This window comes from Ammodytes marinus (assembly GCF_949987685.1).
Source record: "Ammodytes marinus genome assembly, chromosome: 15".
NCBI lineage: Eukaryota > Metazoa > Chordata > Actinopteri > Uranoscopiformes > Ammodytidae > Ammodytes > Ammodytes marinus.
In genome coordinates, this window is record NC_137219.1 from 14,460,949 (window position 1) to 14,483,451 (window position 22,503).

Here is a 22,503-nt window from a genome sequence, read left to right on the forward strand (position 1 = left end):
ATTGCATGTGATTAGTTCAGTAGCCTAATCAGCTTTTCGCCACCCACAAACCACAGCAGAAACCCCGAAGTGAAGTAGTCGTTACGTTGATGCGCGTATTGCAACAATTCCAAGGGTACGTGAATGCAGCGCATGGCTCGCACAGACGTCACAATATGCTACGTCATAATTATTGTTTTGGCAGCCAACAAAGGATCACACTGTTAATCTGCATCAGATGGATTAAATCCATGTGTTTTTGTATATGCTGTAAAAAAAAGAAGAAAAAAAACCCCACCACAGATAATTAACTATGACGTTTTTTGTTTTTGTAATGAACTTCTCTTCAGGGGTTTGAGCTTCGAGACGTATCTGTTTACGCTATTGTGTTGCTAAGCAACGACTGAACATGGCAACGGTTCGCGTTGTAAACATAGATAGTAGGCTACATAAAAGGTTGTAAACAAGCCACTCGGGCTTTATGAATGTAGGCCGATGTAGCCTATATTTTCATACCAACCATAAACAATGAATTCGTGAGTATTGAACATTAGAGCAAAGGTCTTTTTTCACCACAGTTACCAAACTACAACCTTTCTGCAGGTCGATACAAAATGGCATCGAGCTATGGATCACTTGTCAAGCAGGCCATAGTGCTACTCGATAAGTTCAACATAGGCAGACAGTGTTTGGATGACTTCATGGAAGATGCTTCAAAGGATCTGCAGGTATTTTGCGGGGTTAGACTCAGATCAACGCCCCAGTGCTGCTTGTGCTGACAGACACCTGATTATCACATGTGTTATTTGCTGCAGGACATGAATACTCTGCATAAAAAGTTTATACTTGACGTTGTTTCTGGATGTATCGAGCACAAAAAGTTACTGGACGTAGTTGTTGATGTCTTCTATGGCGTGAATGGGAGATCGTTGTTCAGAGCTGACCACAGCCAGTTTATCAGTAAGTGTAGCCTATGCACTAAATACTAGTAGGCCTATATTGTTGCTTTATAAGATGTTGTTACAATGTTCACTGCAGGTTTATAATACTATGTTGTTCGTTCTTCAGTTATCAGTTACCTCACCATATTTGCCATTGATGACCTTGGCCTACATCGTTTTAGCAACATTGTCAAATCTCTGGACGTGAAGAAGATGTACCAAGTAAGAAAAACGTAACTTTCTGCCAACTTCAGTGTTCCAATGGAGAAAATACAGCAATGATTAGCTCTATTATTTTTCCTCTATGTAAATGTGTGTATTGTTTTTGGCTGTAGTTCCTGTTCTTCTTCTTCACAAACCTCACCACGTGGATACAAAAGGAATGGAATAATGTTTATGATGCTGCATATGTGGAGAAGCACTGGATTGGCCCTCTGCTAAGGTGAGAAAAAGTACAGTAGGCTAGGCTATAGCAAAATATCTTTCAACAAATGTAATTCCAAAGGAAGTAAGGACTGCAAGCACATGTCTCTTTGTCCTTTAGATGGCGCCCTGACGTCATTATTCTCATTGACCAGCTTGCTGCCAAGGTGTCTCAAGGGAGTCAGCTCAAGAAAGCCCCAATTAAAACCATTGAAATCCAGGAGTTCTCTCTCACTAAGCCTAAACCTCCGACTCTGCCCATGCCTGAGCTCATTCCACAGCAGGAAAAGTGCAAACCAGTCAGCCTCATTTACAGTTATACACCACATTTCCTCCACACATTGCCACACAGTTAGTTCACGCATGCACTGTACCTTAAAGAGAATGTAGACAGGTCGTTAGACTGCATATTGTGTTGAGACTGTGATGGATTTACCACTAAAACCCTTTGTTTTATAGGTACCAAACAGCACATACAGGGCCCCAAAGGAGATGCAGATGATGGAGAAAATCAAACAATGCAACCATCATAAAAATGAGGTACAATTATAATCAGAAAATGACACATGAAAGGCAACAGGTGGTTTGTTGTTAGTTAAAAATGTTGAACTGCTTTGTTAAAATAATTATGTTAAAGTGGCATACATGATTATTATTATTATTATGAGCATTGCTTATACAAACTTTATTTCATGCCTATGTGACCTTTTATCTGTTTTTCACCAAAGGAGTTGCTGTACGAGGCAAATAGGAAACAGTTCAGATGTGTGAATCCACAAAAGTCAGAACGCACCAGGGTGAGGGCTGATTTCTTCACATTCTTTTTAGATTAAAGATAGATCGGTAGATTGAACATTCTCTTTCTACCAAGTTAGTCAGGAGACAGGCCAGAGTGAGTTTTCTGATGAGCGGCGGTTTCTATTGCAGAGGGTCATGTCTCAGATTAAGGAGGAGTTGGATTCAAAACTCCAGTTCAATTCACGTCTTTCATCTGTACCTCCTCCTAACAACAAGGTGAGATCGGATATTTTTTCTGCTAATGTGAATCAGTCTTTAGCATGACAGTGATAAATGTGAATGAACAGTCTGTATAATATCCATCGGCATGTGTGTGTTTTTGGTGGTTTTGTTAAGACAGACAGCTGGCCCATCAAGCTCAACAGTGCAGCCATCCTAAGACAGGGGGCGCTATATGACCGTCAGGTGGAGGAGCAGCGGCAAAGGTAGGACTACACCACAACATTTACATGCCAAATATGCTTGACTGTTTTTTAAGGTGATTATGATAAATCTCAGCAGGATCAGTCTCCTGCACGACAGTACTGAACTGCACTGCGAAACATTTTGAATCTCAGCAACAATAACATTTTGATATTACTTGTCTATGTGTGAAGACTGCTAAGAGCATTTAAATGAATAAAGCGCAACAAGGTTAAACATGCCATCGTCATTTCTTCTTATTTATGACACAGAATGGAGCGTCTGGTGGAGGGGGCCCGGGAGCCCTCGTCTTTCCTGCTGTGGCAGAAGGAGATGCGTGAGAAGGACCTCCAGGAGGAGCTGGCCAAGATCGAGCGCAGGCGTCTGGAGGGACGCATCAGTTACGAGGAGGCGGCTATGACCCGCAACCGCATTATGGAACGCAACCAGAAGACCACTCAGCTGAAGAAAGAGGAGGTGGGTAAAGATCACTCACCAGCTCATGAAAAAATGGGAATTTACAGAAGGCATTTTACAGTGCTTTACAGTGTGTTACGTGAAAGGGGTATCTAGACAAAGGCATTGCTGTTCTTTTATAGGGATTTACACAATCATTCATGCAAAGTGTGTTTTTCTATGGTTGGGTTTTTGTTTTCTTGTAGACAGCTCAGCTAATGCGGCAATATGCTGACAAGAGGCTGCGGGAGGAAGAAGGAATGAGAGACCTGGTGCAACAAGTGTTGGAAGGCCACAAGAACTCAAAGTCAGCTAAAGAGAAGCTACAGAAATTCAAGCTAAGTATAGGTGCGTCTTTTCCTGTGTTGTCCTGTTGAATATTACAGGATTCATTGGTTGCCTTTTCATTCTCGTAAAGTTTAATGCTAATTTCACAGCGAAAGAAGTGTCAGAGCAAGGCCGAGAGCTCCTCCGGCAAGCCCTCGAAGACGCCCAGGTGGAGCTCAGCAGAAGATTCCAGATCATCAATGAAATCCGCGCCATGGAATCGCTTCCTCATGCCGCCAGGAATTTCGACAACACAGAGGTGAGTCAAGGGAATGCACAGACTCCACCTCATGGTGAATGCTGTACTTCTTGACCCACGTTTTTGAAGGAGACATGGGCAAAGGTTGCTCATCGCTAATTAGCTTATCACAAATAAATACTGGGAGTCAATGGAAAGGTTTAGCCTGCCTCTGCCGACAGTCAGAAAATACACTTTACAACAACGGTCCTGTGTGCTTGTTGGGACTGGAAAAAATGTTGAGCTATTCCTTTGATCTCCTCCTGTCCCCGCGTCAGATTGCAGGCCACGAGCTCCTGGGAGAGATGTCCCTGGCCGAGCTGAAGGAGCGGCTGGCCCTTCTGAAGGAGGAGCAGCAAGCTGAGAAACGGGAGAAAATGGAGCTCATCCTGGAGGAGAAGCAGAACAAGAAGCAGCTGCTTTTAGAGCAGTTGGACACCATTGACCTCCACAGGAGAGCGCTGGCACAGGCTGCCAACATAAGGTCAGGCAAAAATGTTTGGCTCGGGACTGCTAGGAAAATGAGGGCTGAAGCAAACACATGCACGATACACACACGCACACACAAATATATCACACAGGCCTTGATGGTAGTTTTGGCACGTTGCAGGAAAGAGAAGAGGAAAGGCAGGCTGGGGTCTCGGCAGACAGTGACTCAGGACGAGACGGTTTTGGCTCTGCAGAGAAAGCTTGAAGAGAAACAGCGAGAGCGCCATCAACTGAGAGAGAGCGAAAGCGGGGCAAAGGCCAAAACCTCCGAGCAGGCGACAGTGCACACTGATACACACGCGGACAACGGAGTGAGTATCAAATCAAGCACAAGTGGAGAGAACTGACTTCCTGCAGTTAGTATTATTGTACACTCTCTGATTTTCTTAGTGTAGGCTTTACTCATTCTAGGTAGCAGTAAATACTACTCCTCACACATTTTTCTATTTGTTTCTTGTTCCTCCAGAAAAGATTGAAGGAGAGAACCTGGGAGGAAGTGGAGCGGAGCTTAGAGCATCATATCCAGAAGGACGCTCCATATGCTGTTTCTCTGACAGAAACACTCAAGACATAAACATGTGCAACAGGCTCCACGGGCCTATCATCGTTTCCTGTTAGATCATAAAGATCAACCATCATATTTGTGAGATAATTAGATTGTGATCCTTATTATGTTCTTAGTTTTTAACATGCTTTGAATTAAAATTGCTGCAAACATTTTAGAGTACCGCAATGATTTATTCCCACAAATAAGCTGATTAGAATTTAATGTCATTACTTTTGGATTCCCTCGTGAGTGAGATTATGCAGGATTGTTTGATGCCAACCTATGACTTTTAGCATACTTGCAATGTTTAATTTCAGTTTTTGCCCTGGCGTGTGTTAGTAAGTGACAAAAACACGGTATCTCCAGTCCCAAAGTGAATTCCACCCACATGTGTATTATGAGGTATAAAAAGGGAAGTGGACCTTTAACTTCAGAAGAAGAAATGTCCCTTCCCGAAAACAATGTAGCAGTTGTTTCTGTGGTTTGTATGTTTTGGTAACTTAGTGAGGGACTGTAGAAAATGTGACTCATTATTACTCAGAGGTGATGCCCCCACATCATCTGTTAGAAAACACCCATTCCAGAGCAGAACTTTTCCAAGTATAGTACAGATATGCGACGACAAAACTTGTGTTTTTACAATGCAATATAATTTCTATCTAAATACATTTTATATAAATAAACTCTCTATATGTAGATGTTAGATTTATTTATGAAAAATGGGAAAATTATGGGCCTATTGATAATATTACCAATACCCACAAACAACAAAGTAGGCTACAATAAATGATAATGTGTTTGTAGTAAGACAAAATAAATAATTTTTTTATTCTTAATTTTTTTACACTTATTTTTGTGGACATTCGGAATTAAAATACTAAATTTCCCTTTTAATGGTTTGAACAATTGACGTAATGTAGAATACAGTGTAGCCCTCCTTTCATGGGCGCCCCTGCTGGCTGCCCCGTGTAACAACCGTAGATGTGCCTAAATCCGGCCGATTTCTGCTCAGTTTTCCCCCCTCAGAAGCAACATCACATGATGTGTATATTTGTCATATGATACTGATGACAGGACTGATCCTACTCCGAGCGAGCGTCGCCGGCGTCCTCAGTGGAAAAACAAAAGGTAGCTCGGCCACTCGTCAGGGATGAGATGCTGTAGCCGGACATTGTTTGGAAGTAGTTCTCGTTAAAATGTGGAGGATGGACTGCCGGGGAGTTCTGCCTGCGATATGCGCCGCTTGTTTCATAGGTAAGCTTAGACTCTTCTGGCATTCAAGAGAATCACTGCTGCAATACTCAAGGCAGAGCTCTACAGATCTTTTATAGAAATTCAATTTATGTAGGCTAATAGTTCAAATGAAATAGGCTACCATAATGCTATTTCACCATCTTAAATCACTGTCCGAAGTAGAATGGCCTATTACAGACCCTTATTAAACTTGATAAATGTGTTTTTGTTGGAATAAACAGGTAGACTAAAAACACTTAAATGCACTAAAACTTCATGCTGGGTCAATGGATTAATTTGGTCATCTGGGTGATAATGTTTTCTGAAATTGAAGTTCATTAATTGCCTCACTTTTAGTTGTCAAGGTTATTTCAGCAGGAATTTATTGTAATTTAGAATCTGAACTTTTTTTCTCACAAATGTATAGGTTTTTCATTTAAACCTGACTTTTTCTGCACACTAACTTTATAACAACTCATTATGAAAGGGCTACAGAAGGAATGCACTGTCTACTGTGTTTCCATGGCCCTTTATAGTGGAATTAATACTGACTTAGTTTAAATTATGGTATGTTACACTGTATTATTGACTACAGCATTTCTTTCTGCCAGTTTAACAGAGGTTTTCCAACCCAGAGGAGACTGAACCAGAATAATCACATGACACCCCCCTCCCCTTCCCCTCTCTCTGAATAATTGCGTTTCACGAGGAGGATGGCTTGTATTCAGGAAAGCACTTAAGCACATGGCTAATGTGATTACTGCCACAATGTGGCCTCTGTTTTGCTGTTACCTCCGCATTCTCATAATATAGAATAATATAACCTACTTAAGATGTTGTGAGGTGATTTAAGATATCACAATGATAACACAGGTTGAAAGAAGAACTTCCTTATTTTTTCCCTCTGATGTTCTTTGAGGACATAGAGGGTGAGGCTTAACTTGGTGCTTCTAGATCCACATTTAGAAACATGTCAGACTTACAATGCCTGGGTGAAGGTAGAGACAGCCCCAAAGAAAATAACCTTAGGCCCAAAAAAGGTTTTGGACAGACAGTCACTTTAATCATATTTAATAATTTGCCTTTATTTCCTTCCACTAATGTATTAAACATTTGGGATTAAACAACAACCAATAATCAATAGTTAGCACTTAGCAATATTGCAATGACACAAAATGAGGATAGAAATAGGGAATAACATGCACACAAAAAAGACGGCTCCAAGACTTTGAAGCTTAAACTCATGAGTTTACATTACAGCACTGAATAAGTCCACAAACTAGGAGTCCGATTTTATATCATCCAGTGTCCCCTTCCTTTCAGGCATGGTGCTAAGCCAGACCACACTCAGTCCTGCGGTGACGGACACCACTTTCATGGAGAATGTGACAGGTCTGACTGTAACTCCTGTGGTTCTCAGCAGCACAACCCCAGGCTGCTCTGCATTCAACACTTCTACTTGTGAGCCCTGTGCGCCCGGATCGCAGTACGACAACAGTGAGTTAGTGGTTGTGTCATTAATCATAAAGACAACGTTTTACTCCCTTTTTGTGTGTGTGTGTGTGTGTGTGTGTGTGTGTGTGTGTGTGTGTGTGTGTGTGTGTGTGTGTGTGTGTGTGTGTGTGTGTGTGTGTGTGTGTGTGTGTGTGTGTGTGTGTGTGTGTGTGTGTGTGTGTGTGTGTGTGTGTGTGTGTGTGTGTGTGTGTGTGTGTGTGTGTGTGTGTGTGTGTGTGTGTGTGTGTGTGTGTGTGCGCGTGTGCGTGTCTGTCAAGGGGAATCACAGAAATATTTGCATGTTTTCAGATTGTGTTTATTAAATAATTGTCCTTTCTCTACTGAGTGGAAATATACACATATGAGTAGTAATAGTCTATGCTATGGCATGGATTAAAGCTGTAAAAATGGACAACAGAGTTAAATAAAGTTAAAATGTTATCTCTATCCTCCCCTAGACACCCTACTATGTGCGTGCTGCTCTGACCCTGGGCTGTGTCTATTTCCTGGAGCATGCCTGCCATGCAACACAGGTTTCTATCAGCCACTAGCTGGACAACAGCAGTGTCTGCCCTGCAGCCGTGGCTCCTACACAAAGTAAGGACGCAGATTTTGCAGAGAAATTCCACTATTACTAGTAATGGCAATGGCTGCTCTACTGTCTGCCTCACTGGTGTATATTTTACACTACCGTGCAGTTTCACTGGAAGTCCATTATGTCATCCCTGCCCTGCTGGATCCTTCAACAACAACACTGGTGAAGACAGTTGCACAAGTTGCTCACCAGGTGTGTTTATTTAGCTGCAGACTAAAACTCACATAACTGTTGTAAATAAGTAACTATGATAAGCTTTTAAACATCAACAGCATGCTTGTTTTCAGATGTTAGAGTTATATTTATAATGTGAAATGGAACTTAAGTTTGCTAATAAAATGATCTATCGACAAATGTGTATCAATCCAATGATCTCAATACTGTTTCATATAATTTGAGAGAAAACAGAAATGACAAGTGTTGAGTTATTATTCTCTGTCCGCTGTTTTCAGGCTTCTTTTCATCGCGGCAGAGTGCGACCTCATGTGCACCGTGTGCACTGGGACATTTTTGCAAGTAAGTTCCACTTTAACCAAATTTCTGTTTCAGTTTTTTTATCTTGTGACTAAGACCCAGGAATCAGGGTGGAATCTTTCATAACTATCTCTGTGTTTGTGAAAAATCACTTATCTAACAACCAAATCGAACGTCACATGCTTTGATCCCATGGTTCTGTTTTGCTAACACACAAGCACACGCACACACACACACACACACACACACACACACACACACACACACACACACACACACACACACACACACACACACACACACACACACACACACACACACACACACACACACACTCATGAGACGAAGAATTAGCAGGGTGTATGTACCGTATGAAAATTGAAGTGGCATGTTTCATCATGATCATGAATTGAGGTCCGCAAAACTGGACTTTAAAATATAAGATGTTCCTGTGGATTCAGTAGCAACATGATTTATAAATCCATATATTTCTTTGTCACAGACAAAGAGGCTGCATAGTCCTCCAGTGTCATGATGATTAACAGGCTCAATTGTATTGGTATTTTTTGGTCTGTATGGACTCTACTCCCATCTGACGTACCCAGCATTCCTCCACCGGGAGACATCTTGATCAAAACAAAAGGAGGAGGAGTGAAAGCTGTTACCCTTAGCTCAGTCACATAACTGATCCCAAACACTTTGCAATCTAGAAAATGGGATCTCATTCAAAGCTCATGATGGCTAGGGTTAGAAGGAACCCCAAATTCTTCATTTACATACTAACTTTTTTTCACAAGATAATGATGTCACTTTTCATTCAAACCTTATGCTTAACCTTTGGACAGTGGACCTACGCAAACCCATTGTTCATGCGTCTGTTGGCGCTGTGAAACTGAGCTGCAACAATGGATTACAACTAAATCAGCTTTGGCATTTAAAAAAAATGGCCCTGAGTTGCTTCTGGCAGCCATGAACTCCATAGCACTTCAAAGTCACTTAACAAGCGTCTGTCTCCCTTGACAGCTCCTCTGGTTGTCCCTTATGTGAGACGTGTCCTGGAGGATCAGAATCTCTACTAACAGCTGCAAGAGAATGCACACTGTGTCGGCCAGGTAATCCAGAAGCACACGTAAAGCTGTAGGGATCCTTTGTGTGTATTAGAAAAGGGGGAATAACCATTCAGGTGTTATCTGGTTTTGAACAGGCATGCACAAGGCTCCCCATCAGACCATGTGTCAGATCTGCGGCAGTGGCTTATACCAGATTCATTGGGGCCAGGAGAGCTGTGATGTATGTCCAGACAATCACTACTGCCCTGTGAGTACTACACCTTCCATGGTCTGTCTTGCACAAGATTCATTTGAAAAAAAGTTTGTGAGGAAAATTGTTGATTTTGTTTGGTGACAAAGAATGTTGTATCTCTCAGAGTCCGGACGTGAACCCCATTCAGTGTCCCAGCGACGCATTTTGTCCAGAGGGGAGCTTGGCTCCAGGCTACTGTATGGAGACTTTCTTCCGCAAAGCAGGGGAAACTTGTGAATTGGCTCCTGTCACTATTGCTCTTTTAGTTATTGGAGGAGGGGGTAAGTAACAATGGTAAAAACACATAGAAAGAATCCTTTATTTATTATCTTGGATATTTTTCAAATTCATTCTTATTTGTTTCTGATATATTCTTTTTAATTTATAACCAGTAAGTTTTTATGATATTTCTGAGCTTCATTGGTTATTATTTGACCTTGACTTAAACCCCATGTAAAATGCAATCATTTTAAAAAGTAAACCCACAAGTCCAATTACAGCTATGCTTTTCAAACTGATTGCCTTTAAAGTTGACAAGCTTTAAGCTGCAATGTCCCACATGCATACAATCTGATTACACGCAGAGCAATTTCTTTAAAGCAAGTAATAATTGCTAGTTATTGATTTAGCAATGGTTCATAACTCCCTTGGGACGCTTTTTTTCTGAGGATGAATAGGACCAGCTTTTCATTTTAAACATGAAATGAATTGAGCAAAGATGAGACAAAACTAAATAAGCAGCGGGGCTTCATAAAACGCTTTCCACCCTTCACTTAGCAATGGCCTATAAAACAGAAGTACTCCTTTGGACACATTAGACTGCTTTTCTTATAACTAAATAAATGTAAATTAACCTTGTTTATTTAAACTTCAGCCTTTTGAATAACGGCAGACCACTCAGCAGGCAAAGCCAATGAAATTTATTTTTTTAACATTGATATTCTGTTTATGCCCATGATGTATGACACTTACTATTTCTCACTCTGGTAACTGAGACCACATCATGCAGAAACAGAACATAATAATCATATTAATAATGATGATACAGTAAATTAACTTCCTTTAACATCCTCTGATGTATTTTCTCTACAGTGGCCCTACTCTTCGTCATTTTAATGGTACTACGTCGACGGAGGGACACTGATGGAGAGCTAAATATGGCCCGAGCTCCATTATTACGCAAAGAGCGACCTCAGGGTCGATACTATGGGATCCCCTGTGATGGAGAACCCGTGTATGCTGGCTGGTGATGCAAAAGACCTCAGCCTATAGCTTTCATAAGTGCTTGGTAGGACAACACCGACTACAGCCTTTTCTCCATGTGGGTCCCTACTCAAGAGAAAAAATAACAAAAGAACTGATATAAAAAGACTGATGGTACGATCCAGGACGGGAGCGCTGAGTTTGACAATCCACAAATAAGACTTTTTCTTGAATTCTAGTAGTTTGACACTGTAACAGTTGTTCCACTCAGAGATGAACATATTGGATTATGAGAGGTATGCTGGAATGGTGAAAACGAGATGCTTGCCACTTTTTTTCACAGAAGTAATTGATTTACTTTGCACTCGTGTGTTGGTAGACTCATGGGCCAATCCATTTACCCCTGTAGTTCCAGAGTAACAGAGAGGCATAAAGTGTGGCTTCTGCCTCGTGTTTTTTAATGCATTTGATCACAGTATATCGTAATGTCACAGATGTCCTTTGCTTGTTGTTTTTCATCTGCTTTTTTAAAGGTTATATTTCTATGTTTTAAAGAAAATATATTAAAATGTTTAACTTGACCCTAATTTTTTATTTATTATGTATTGTCTAACATTTTAATTGTTTTTCCAAAACAGTCTATGTGACAAAGATATCAATATACTTTCTGCCTGCCATGAAAAATATATTAAGCGAATACCATAAGGCAGTGCTTCTCAAATGGTGGGGCGTGAGTTGTCAAGGGTGGGGGCGGGGGGGGGGGGGGGCGCGGGCTGCCTTGATTTCCAACTGACCAAAAAAAATAAATAAAAAAAAATAATTATTATTATATTTTTAAGTGCTAGCAAGCGCGATGTGTGGAGGTGGAGCTAGTTTTATCTGCCTCATATTCTGTTGTGTATAATTATTATTTACATTTATAATACTTTTTTTTACTTTCTTTACAACAAGGCTGTCAACACAATGTAGTGGGTTAAAATGTAAATATTTTCTCCCTGAAAGGTATAAAAGCCTAGTATACATTGGCGAAGGAATAATTCAGGTAAAGTAGCACTAGAAAACTGTATTTGAAGATTTTCTAGATAGGGTAATGGAAAATATATCGAATATTGGAAGTGCGTGCGTAAATATGTCCAGTAACTACTGATAGGTGGCAGTAATGAGCTGTATATTTTTTTACTTTGGATGCGATACAATGAGATTTGTCCAAACGGGATTCCGTACATTCAGGAAAAAACATGGCGGCCGCCTTGGCAAGAAGGGTGTCCGGTGTGTACCTACAATTTGACATTCATGCTTGATAATTTATATCTCATTCATCCCGTTATTACATAGTATTGTATCCATATTTGTATTGTACTGGACTAATGTTGGAGCAGATGTACGCACGTGCAGTTTGTGACTACAGGTAGTCGGAACAGGCTATGCTAGGTTTTGTTCTCTCATCTGTGACTGCTCTTATGTGTTTTCATATTGTCCTTGTGGTGTGTGACAGGGCTGCTGAGGCCACTCTCTGCCTCTCTGTGTGCCCGGACACCGCAGCTCTGTCAGCTTTCCAGCCTCATCCAGCCTCCGCCTCTCTGCATCGTAGCGGCAGCCGCATTCCGCGCTCCTCTGCGGGCTGGAGCGTGTCAAACACCCCGCTACAACATCCTTCAGCGGTAAAGGAAAACTTCAGCACTCCTGTCAAGTGGATATTTACAAGGCATAGGCTAGTTTAAAATAAAACACATCTGGCATTATTTATGTTAGGGTATTGTAACCAGTAGAATGTGAATGGTTAAGGTCTCTAGGCTATAAATGAATTGGTTAATAGACACCATCCCATCACAGGGTTGGTTGGCACAATGTTAAAATGGTTTATTAAAAACAAATTAAGCAAGCAAAGGAAACAATGTGAACATTGAATTCAAATGAAAAAACTGAAAATATGAACATTTTAACGTATATCTGCCCATTTTCAAGACAATATTTTTAAGCAATACATAACAAAGAAATGTCCAATTCACGTTGCCCCTTACCATTCAATATAATAGCTCTCAACTTACATATTTGGAGCTCTCAAAATTCCCCAACAACAAGTTTTTTACTGAACGCCTTTACATATGTGCCAACCAACCCTGGTTACATTAGACCCAAATCTGTGACGAAATTGTTTGCTGGCCACCATCTCTCATCACTGAAATCTTATATGAAAATGTAATTGATTCCTGGGAGCGCCTTGGTAGCTCAGGTGTTACCTCCCAGGCCACATAATCGCAACGTCACCGGTGCAATTCCAGCTGGCGATAAATGAGCATCTTTAATTTGCTAAATAATACATCCAGCACCAGCAGTGACCACAGCACTCTCAAGTACCCCTACGTGTTTTATGGAATCAGGACTGTTGTAGCTAAAATCAGCATTGGGATATGAGTCTTTAAAGGTGAAACAAAACAAAAAAAGATGACATTCAATATCTACTTTGTCACCTGAAAACAATTTGTTTGTTTTAATGATGTACTCCTAGTTGAATTACATAAATATCTGTCAACAAAATTCTATTGCCCATTTTATTTTATTTTGAGGAGAGTAAGAGGGATGTTGAAACGCTGATCAAATTAAACTAAAATGATCTGCATATGTAGTGAAATTATTAGTGTTGTATTCGTGTTGAGTGATAAAATGTTTTTTCATTTGAGTGAATAGAACAATTATTTTAGATCCTTTAATTAACAATTGTTGTGGCCTTTACCTAACACAGCTTTCTCTATGTTGTTGCAGTGTGTCGTCACTCATTCCCAGTCTGACTCAGCAGCCTAGCAGAAGTCTGACATACTACAGTGTGAAGAAGGCGAAAAGGAAGTCTGTTAAATCTGTGACAGAAAGGTTCATGAGGCTTCATAGTGGCCTCTGGATCAGACGCAAGGTGCGAGTCTTTTAACTGTGAACTGATAAAAATCACTGATTTTCTGTTCTCTACTTATTCTTTTTAATAAACAATTTTCGCCAGTCTTGACTTGTTTTTTTTGGTGTGAACAGGCCGGGTACAAGAAGAAGCTGTGGAAGAAGAGTCCTGCCCGGCGAAAGCGCCTCAGTGAGCACGTATTCTGCAACAAAACACAGAGCAAGCTTTTCGATAAAATGACAACTGGCTTTTGGAAAAGGAGGAACTGGTTTGTTAACGATCCATACCTGAAGTACCACGATCGGGTCAACCTCAAAGTGTAATTTCTCATTTCATGTTCTGACATCTTGTTTTCGTTTTGAATATGATGTAATAAAGTTATATACGTAATGAAGTCATATGTATTCAGTGATCCATTTCTTTTAGATGCTCATTTAAGATAACAGGAAAAAAACACACACGCACACACAAAAGGTTTAGCTTCATATTTAATGGCCTATAAATCGATTTAAACAGAAACATTTAACTGAGTAGATCGATAAATTGAAAGCCATCATGTCATCACTTCACTGCTTTTTGTTTGAAAATTCACAATCAAGATTTAAGTCATTTGACATTCTGGCCTGCCAGAACAAAATTTATTAGGATAACTTAAAGTGGCATTTCCTCAATAATAAAGTCAAAGTGGCTAATTTATTAGTAAATAAGACATGGTTTTTCATATATGTGAGGCCAACATGTATGTATAGTTTTAACATTTTAAATTCTTTCTTCAAAACAACCAAAAATGACAAAATCAACACATTGTTTACCAGGCAAGGGATCTGAAGAAGCCAACGGCTTCACACAAAATCATTTAAGAGACCTAATGTTCATACAAATGAAATGAATAACAAACATCATGCACTGATGAGTTTATCAGACTACGCACAAAGTATACAAATCTGCTACATAGCAACATGTTTTTTTCTTTTTTACATTTGCATGAATTTTATAGAAGGAAAACACCTCCAACACTAACACGGATACTACTTACTCTGAAATACATGATCAGATTTTTCCGTTTCCTTTTTTTTCTTCACCATTTATCCATTAAAATGACATTTCTATGTGCACAACAAGTGTATCTACAACATTGGCGTGAATGACGTGTAAACAGAACAGCTGTACCTGAGAAGCCTTTGTTTCAAACTTCATTCCACCTTGATACGATGACGCAAACTATAAATCTAGTCGATCCCTGTCAACAGCCAACACAGTGACACTTTGTGTAACATGTTGCTATGGTTTAGGCTCAGTGAATAAAGTACATGATGAAAACATACCACGCAATATTAAGTGAAAGGTAAACCTGAAAACTAATAATAATGTCACTCTGATGAAATCCTAAAATATAAAAGAAAGCAAGTACAATAAAAGATTGTTGGGTGTTCAGTGTAGCTCAGTTAAGAGCATAACACTGCATTACACAGTGATTTCAAACATGGATAAAGAACCATGTTTAAATGCATTAAATATTCACTCATCTTCATGCGCTAAAGCTGAAAGTGAAATGTTCCTAATTTGCCTTGAATGCCAAATAAATTGTCACTTAAACTATAACCATGAGTACTAAACAGTAGATTGTCAAAAACAGTCTGCTTCACTGAGAAAAAAAACCTCGTAGTCGTGATTTCTGTCATTTATCTGTAATGCTTATAATACTACTTGTTAAACAAGCCACAGTTCCTTTGCCACAGAAGAAATAAGCAATAATGACACATATATTGGCAAAATATTCTGCTAGTATTTTCTTACGATAATGTTTTATGTCATTTTTGGCCGTTTCTCAGTATTGAGGGCAGTACTTTAATATTCTAAACTTAGTGCAAAATGATTGTTTAATGAGAACATAGTGGTGTTAGAGAGACATTTAATATATAGACGTCTCTGCTGTGTCTTTCTTTAAGGCTTTAATAGAGAGGTAAATAACAATATCGTCTTCCACTGCTGGACGACGGTTCATTCCAACCACGGTAAGTCTTCTTATCTCAGATAATTGATGCCATAGGTATTCAGTAAAGAATTCAGCTACTCACAGATGTTCTCCACAACAGATTGATACATGGGTAAAAACGGTCACACTTTTCTTTTTTGATCCTTGGCTTTGCACACATTCCTTTAACTGTGACCGTGCCACTCTCGATGCCAGCCGTAGTATTCAGTGACCGTACATTCTGTCTAATAATCAGCGGACTAATGACTCGGAAGACACGCATGCAATTGCCTACCCGAAACCTGATATATAAAAACAATCAAATCAGAAAGATGATGTACACACAAACTGTACATAAATACATATACAATAACCCACAAATTCAAAATGTCTACTAGCATGAAGCCCATTCATTCATTTCATTTGATCTCAATGTCATAAACCTTTTATTTTAATTTTTTTTATCATGAGCCTCGAGCTATATGCTTTATATAGAGGGGTCATCATAGGTCACTTTGGTAATACCTTATTCCAAAGCAATGCTGCTTCAGTCATGTAGCTTTTGGCCGTTCTGTATTTTCATGTCTTGCAGCAAAGGCAGCTGGAGGAGCCTTGAGGACAGTTTCACATGGCTTCATTGTTCGAGGAAAGAGCACTCCTGGATCTTGTGAGGGGCCTTAGGACTCTAACAGGCGGCTGGAAGGGAGGATAGATGAAAGGGAGTTTAGTCAGTCAATAGCTGCAATGTATTTCAAGGATACGGACGGCATTATTTACACATTTTCTCTCTGTCAACAGATCCCAAGGTTAGACCAAAACTATAGATGTGTGGGTCCATCTCAGTCCAAAGCCCATTGGTCCTGACTGAAGACATACTTCTTTTAAACAATGTCAAACATATTTAGTTTACATTTTTGAAAAGGCATTAATTTCCAAAACTAGCCCTGTATTTTTATTAAACAATGCTGAAACAGGAGTACAACGTGTTTTGTTTTCAGCTTTCAGATTAATACACATTTGGTCTACTGGAAACCAGCAGCAGGAGGTTGTATCTGGGATAGACTGAAGTAAATTGCAGTGCCCAATGTTCATCATGTCACCCAGTGCAACAGTGTGGCCCTATGATGTGTTTTTTAGGAGTTTTTGGACAATAGACGTATATTTCACACAGGAATAAGCCAAATCCGTCTTTAAATCATTGTTGGTTTTGTTTTTTGGATGGGATTTGTTGACTGAATGAACCAAGAATTTTGCCCGTCTTATCCAACACTTCAAACCACGTTGATTTTTTTAGTTGAGCATCACCATGCCAAACAAAATGATTTTTTAATGTTGATATGTGTTAATTCATGCTAACTCATTCCAGCAACTGATTATGCAGAATCCTTTCCATAGAAATTAGATAGTTATTATAAATTATTTCGAGGGGTGAAATACACTGGAAGATAATCCACGTCAATATATGTCACCCATGCCACATTTCAAAAACACGTACCAAAAAACATACAAGAGCAGGATCACACATTTGATTAAGCCAAACAATAACTCCACGCACGATTCAGCTTCATCGGTGCAGAAATCTATTAGTACTGAACCACAATGCTTTATTCAGACTAGAAATTAGTCAACAACGGGCGAGTAATTCACCACTCTCGAGGGACGGTTAGAATCAGGTAGCAGCTGAGCAGGCACGTGGGCGAGGCGGTATACCTCAGGAGCCTTCCTCTTAATCAGCCTGAGCTGCGGAGAGCTTGACGCTGCCTTCACCTCTTTCCCCACCTCCTCGGGCTGCTCTGGAGGTGGAGGACTGGGAGGTGGAGAGGGTGTGGAGGGTTGGGAGGACTGGGGTGTCAGTGATGGCGTAATGGGGGTGGACACAGACTCACAAGGTAAAATTGTCTGGGACAGTGACCCCTTGTTGTCCCATTGGTCCAACCCCAACATCTCATACTCAGTCATGTCAAAATCCTGTCCTGTGCCGTTAAAACAAAAGGGGCCAAAGGAAGGGATGAGCAACATGTAAATCCTGTCTCTGCTCTGTTGAATTGATTGAATCGTAAAGCAATTTTCATTCCCCCAGACCACAGAGCAGAGGCCGAATAGGATAATAAGATGGGACCAATTTGTTGCAGCACAAACAAACCTAACAAGCCTTTTTCCTAGTTAGTTTCCTCTGCTATTTTTCTTTTAATATATCTGCACAATTATGTTCAACAGTGCCAATTTCTAGTTCACATGTTACAAAGAAAGCAGAATAGTCAAAACAATATTGACAACATTGTTAAAATTTAGTTTAGAAATGTAACAATAGTCTAAAGGACAATTTGGGTGATAATATACAGTGCATTTTGCATATTGTCAACAAATCCCTTTAAAAAAGAAAACCAACAATGAATTTTTCCCGATAAGTTACCCTGTTGTTAGTGATAAGCTGACCCCCATTGTTGTCCAAAAGCTATAGAAAACACATCAGTGAGCCGCCTTTTTTCAATCACCACCATGGACCGTGGCACTGAATAGTTGTTCAACTGAAATCCATCCCACATGCACACATCCTGCTGCCATTAATGCTTAAGCACCAAATGTGTATTAATCCATCCGCGCCTGGAAATAGTCCCCAACAATTTGGAAGTTCACTCCCGTTTTAGTTAGGTAATAAAAACAACAGCGCACAGGCACAGCTGTTTTGTAGAATCATTGAGCATTCTTTAAAAATAAATATATGTGACCTGCTGTTAGATATTATATTATATTAGCGTCTTAAGTAGGAACCAATGGCTCGGAGCTGAGTCACAGACAGGGTGTGGAAGTCAGGAAGTATTTAAAGGAATAGGCATTGGTCTTTTAGTGGGATATGTTGACAAAACTAAAAAATTGTAATAATGCCAAAATGTATTCTTCATGATAGCGAGAACCCATCATTTAATTAATGTCATAAAATGACAGCAGCTAAGATAAAATATATAGTCCCTCATGACCAGAAGTCTTCTCAATCCCTAAACTGGGCAGATATTTAATTCCATTGTAATTACTTGTGTCTAAATGTATCCACAAAGGGATAATTATCAGCTGAAAAATAAATATAAGACCCGAGACAAATTAAGACAAACATCAACTGTTCCCACATGATGGTAAACTGGGAACAAATCCCCCCAGCTACACGTGAGTGTTTATCACAGGATGGTTAGCCTGGCAGCCCTTTGAGCCTGACCTGCTCCAAACAGGAAGCCAGGACTGACATTGGAGGGGGCCACTCAGGAAAGCAGAGGTACAAAACAATATCTGTCCGCTTAAACTAACTTGGACAGGAAGACAGTAATCTACATGGCAATCAGTTTTTACACAAATGACAGCATATGCTGCTATTACATTATAAAGGCACCAATACGGCTAATGTGCTCTGTGAACAGCCAGGGTAAAGTCTACTCACCCTTACTGTGGCCCTCTGACTTGCTGCGCATCATAGACCTGGTCCGATGCTGTGATGCTGCAGGCTGCGGAGTGCCAGGGTCGGTTTTAACAGGCTCTTCCTGATAGGAAGACAAATCCTGCATGCTGAAACTCCTCAGTCTGTCTGACAGGACACCTTGGCTCTAGAAATGGTTACAGTCATAGCATGGATTATCTTCATGGCACACATAATCCGATGCAAACATTACAATAGGTTACTGGATCTCCTATTTGAAATACAAACATTCAAAGCTTTATTCAACAAGCCAACTAGCTTATTGTGTGAATAGCAAACAACATAACAGAATTGATACCCTTATCTACAATGACCCTTTACTGTCCCCCTAGGTCAATACAAAGCAAATGTCCACAGTCTGCAGTACCTTTGTTGCAGCCATGACTGCAGCTGTGGCTGCGACATTCAGCCCTTTTCTGCCAAAATGCACCAGGGTGTCATAGCTTTTGTCCTTCGCTTGGCAGATATACTCATCAATGTCCTGTTACAACAACAACAAAAAACATGTAAACATAGTGTCTCTCATTGTTTTTGCCCAACTCATTGTATGCACCGTGTTGACATGGTATTTATTTTCTTTCCAGTGAGCATTTTTCTTTTTAATTTAATTTTGTATCTGTCGGTTTTCTGAGTCAGAAGGAGGAAAAGGGAAAGGAGAAATGGAGGAACATCATGACATGTCCTGTCTCCTGCCACGTAAAGAAGCTATTTAACAACTAAAGTGGAAACGTCAATTGGCACAAAGGAACTTTTGTTCTTGGCTGCGAAGCTCAAATCACAAAACCATGCACTCTCACTTAGAGCCTGATTTTAATTGTTTTCCTAACCAAAGCCTTTCCTTGAACCGTACCAGCAGGAAATAAAGGAAAATCCAACAAAGGAAAGGGAAGGTGTGGTTTTCACCTTTTCTTTTGAGGAAAGCGTGGGATGAACAAACTTCCTGTACAGCACACTGGATCCTTTGGTGTAAGGGGACAGCAGCCACACCACAAAGGCTATCTTCAGTTCATAGTAGAAAGGAACCCTGCAAAGAAGACACAAGCTGATGGAGCCACTGTGCAACAAAGCATAATGACAAAAACACAACAAAAGCCAAAAGCTCGGCTATATCATTAACATTAAATATCTGAGGTACTTACCAACAGAGAAACATATCTGTAAACACTTCCACTGCAGTGAATATGGCAAATATTATCCAGTACATCATCCATTTCACCTGAAAATGTTACGGAACAGTGAACATAGTTAGGTTTAGATACACGACACCTCGCAGAATCATTAATATGAGGATGGTGTTTCACAACTAACATTACAGTAGGTATACTCACATATTCCCTCACATCTTTCGACTTCACAGCTTTATAAGACGAGTACGCAGGATATAGTGTACCAAACACAAGTCTAAAAAGCAGAAAATTGTGTCCATCAACTCCAGAAACAAAATATGTCAACACTGCAGTCATATATTATAAATGTGCACAAATGACATCAAATTATAACGTTTCAAGTGCAGTTTCTGGACAATATATTACCGGTTAAGCAGATATTTCAAATTAATCTTTTGAAAAATACCTAGGATGAAGAGAAATATGCCTTCATAGATCACTGCAAAATATCTCTTTAAATGTGCCCACTTGGGCAATAGGTTATTGTTGCTTCAATGCATACATGTACACAATGCATTTTTGTGCAGGAGCTTTCTGAGCTGCAGCCTACATAAAATCAATTGATGGGCAGGTTGTCAGCAAGATCAAGGTCAATCATAAAAAAGGTGTCATTGCTTTTCCCCCCCAGATCAACCACACCTACGCGGCTACGCCTAGGTAGATTGTTGCCCTAGCTGTTTTGGCTAAACCAAGGTGCTGACCAGGTTCAAATCGTCCACCCATGGGGTAAAATTAGCTTACATGTGTTTTCTCCCTATTCTTTGGCCTACATTTCCATTCTTGTTCAGACACCTGTGCTACGCCTGCTGGGTGACCGGGCAGAGTCATGGTCCTGTTGAAGTGCCAAGCAACAGCTGAGACTGCGACCTGATCAAATTACTGACCCACATCGTGTTGCGCCACTCTGGCCTTAGGCTAACTGTCCTCTCTCACACAGAGTTTTGAAACACAAGGACACTAAAAATAAAGATATCATCTGTGGGAGACGCAGCCTAAACATTTCCGTCGGTGGTGGTCGGACCCAAAATCACACACATAACCAGCTTGTGAAGAGTCACAGCTGACACAGTCCCCCTCGTTGTGAGTAACAAGATACTGAAATCTAAATTTAATTGCCTCACTATTTTGAGGTCGGGCCTGCCTGCTGTTACTCCACACGGTCTGCAACAGCGCTGATTCATACTTTTTGTGCAGGTATAAATAGCCATAACTCACAGCAATAAATGTCATTGTTTTATATCATAAAAATCCCCTGCTATATTAGGGAACATATCTGGTTATATGCACAGGCTACAACTGTCATTATATGAATAAGTCTTGCATTTGTAACCCGAGTAGGCTGACCCATCCCTTTTGTTTCTTTCCAATATGGGACATCAACAGAGAATATAGCACCGCTCATGTTGTGCAGTTCCCTCGCCACTCACTGACATTCATCTTTATACAACTGAAAGACGCTTCTCATTCCCGGATCTGACTCAGAAGAACATTTCGTGGATGATTATAGATTACTCAGCTAATCACGTCACCTCTTTGTCTGAAGCCTTATACAAATCCCACTTGATAAACACAAAGAGTGGCAGGCTACTGAGCATGTTCACAAATACAGAAAGGTTAAACAGGCCTGGCTCGTGCATTCCCGCTGAAATGGCAAAGTGCAATCCCGAGGACTTCGGGCTGTTTTACAATCAGAAAGGAAGACATCGACATCTTTCCTCTCCTTACACGCTGGCGATTGATTCTGATGAAATATTATACAAATTGCGGGGGCTTGTAAGCGTGCAGCTCCTGCACCGTCACGGACTCGGCTCAAATACCGACAATAATGAGGAATGTACATTATTATTAAAATCATCATATTATGTGGACTGAAGCATTTGGATAAAAAAAATACATAATAATAAAAATGACTTACACCACAAGTCTAGAGATGATCCAGGAGACCATTGCGCTGGAGAGGCTACAGGACGCGCTGTCTGCTGGGAGGAGTTTCCTCCAGATGACAGGCGCGTCCAGGCGGCAGCGTCTGGACGCGCACAGGCAGCAACGTGATGCAGGATAAACAGAGAGCGGAGCATAACTCTTATCCATAGATGGCAGTGTTGCAT

General features: G+C 40.4%; 4 protein-coding genes across 5 annotated transcripts; 3 read left to right on the top strand and 1 right to left on the bottom strand.

The window, feature by feature from the left end:
- Window positions 1-593: 593 nt before the first annotated feature.
- On the top strand, window positions 594-4,642 carry cfap99 (cilia and flagella associated protein 99; the record flags this gene model as incomplete). The annotated part of the gene is made up of 15 exons (XM_080042868.1): window positions 594-707; window positions 795-939; window positions 1,048-1,142; window positions 1,256-1,362; window positions 1,465-1,642; window positions 1,803-1,883; window positions 2,072-2,140; window positions 2,271-2,357; window positions 2,478-2,566; window positions 2,816-3,020; window positions 3,206-3,347; window positions 3,437-3,585; window positions 3,843-4,048; window positions 4,175-4,364; window positions 4,520-4,642. The coding sequence occupies 15 exons, from the start codon at window positions 594-596 to the stop codon at window positions 4,625-4,627; spliced, it is 1,965 nt and encodes a 654-aa protein (XP_079898994.1). The 3' UTR covers window positions 4,628-4,642.
- A 1,112-nt stretch (window positions 4,643-5,754) lies between these two features.
- Window positions 5,755-11,472, top strand: LOC307262059 (uncharacterized protein). Its single transcript, XM_080042798.1, has 9 exons — window positions 5,755-5,854; window positions 7,157-7,330; window positions 7,786-7,924; window positions 8,026-8,114; window positions 8,375-8,438; window positions 9,420-9,508; window positions 9,601-9,713; window positions 9,823-9,979; window positions 10,791-11,472. The coding sequence occupies exons 1-9, from the start codon at window positions 5,797-5,799 to the stop codon at window positions 10,946-10,948; spliced, it is 1,041 nt and encodes a 346-aa protein (XP_079898924.1). The 5' UTR covers window positions 5,755-5,796; the 3' UTR covers window positions 10,949-11,472.
- Window positions 11,473-12,126: 654 nt separating this feature from the next.
- mrpl35 (mitochondrial ribosomal protein L35) lies at window positions 12,127-14,186 on the top strand. The gene is made up of 4 exons (XM_080042947.1): window positions 12,127-12,170; window positions 12,397-12,562; window positions 13,665-13,809; window positions 13,923-14,186. The coding sequence occupies exons 1-4, from the start codon at window positions 12,140-12,142 to the stop codon at window positions 14,109-14,111; spliced, it is 531 nt and encodes a 176-aa protein (XP_079899073.1). The 5' UTR covers window positions 12,127-12,139; the 3' UTR covers window positions 14,112-14,186.
- Window positions 14,187-14,332: 146 nt separating this feature from the next.
- Window positions 14,333-22,379, bottom strand: reep1 (receptor accessory protein 1). Of its 2 annotated transcripts, XM_080042102.1 has the most exons (8): window positions 22,311-22,379; window positions 20,558-20,630; window positions 20,369-20,445; window positions 20,133-20,253; window positions 19,597-19,710; window positions 19,194-19,356; window positions 17,474-17,736; window positions 14,333-16,459 (listed from the first exon to the last, which is right to left on the bottom strand). In XM_080042102.1, exons 1-8 carry the CDS (start codon window positions 22,340-22,342, stop codon window positions 16,388-16,390), a joined length of 915 nt encoding a protein of 304 aa, XP_079898228.1. In that variant the 5' UTR covers window positions 22,343-22,379; the 3' UTR covers window positions 14,333-16,387. The 2 variants fall into 2 exon arrangements, with proteins under 2 accessions (XP_079898228.1, XP_079898229.1); XM_080042103.1 differs by lacking the exon at window positions 17,474-17,736.
- Between the last annotated feature and the right edge of the window lie 124 nt (window positions 22,380-22,503).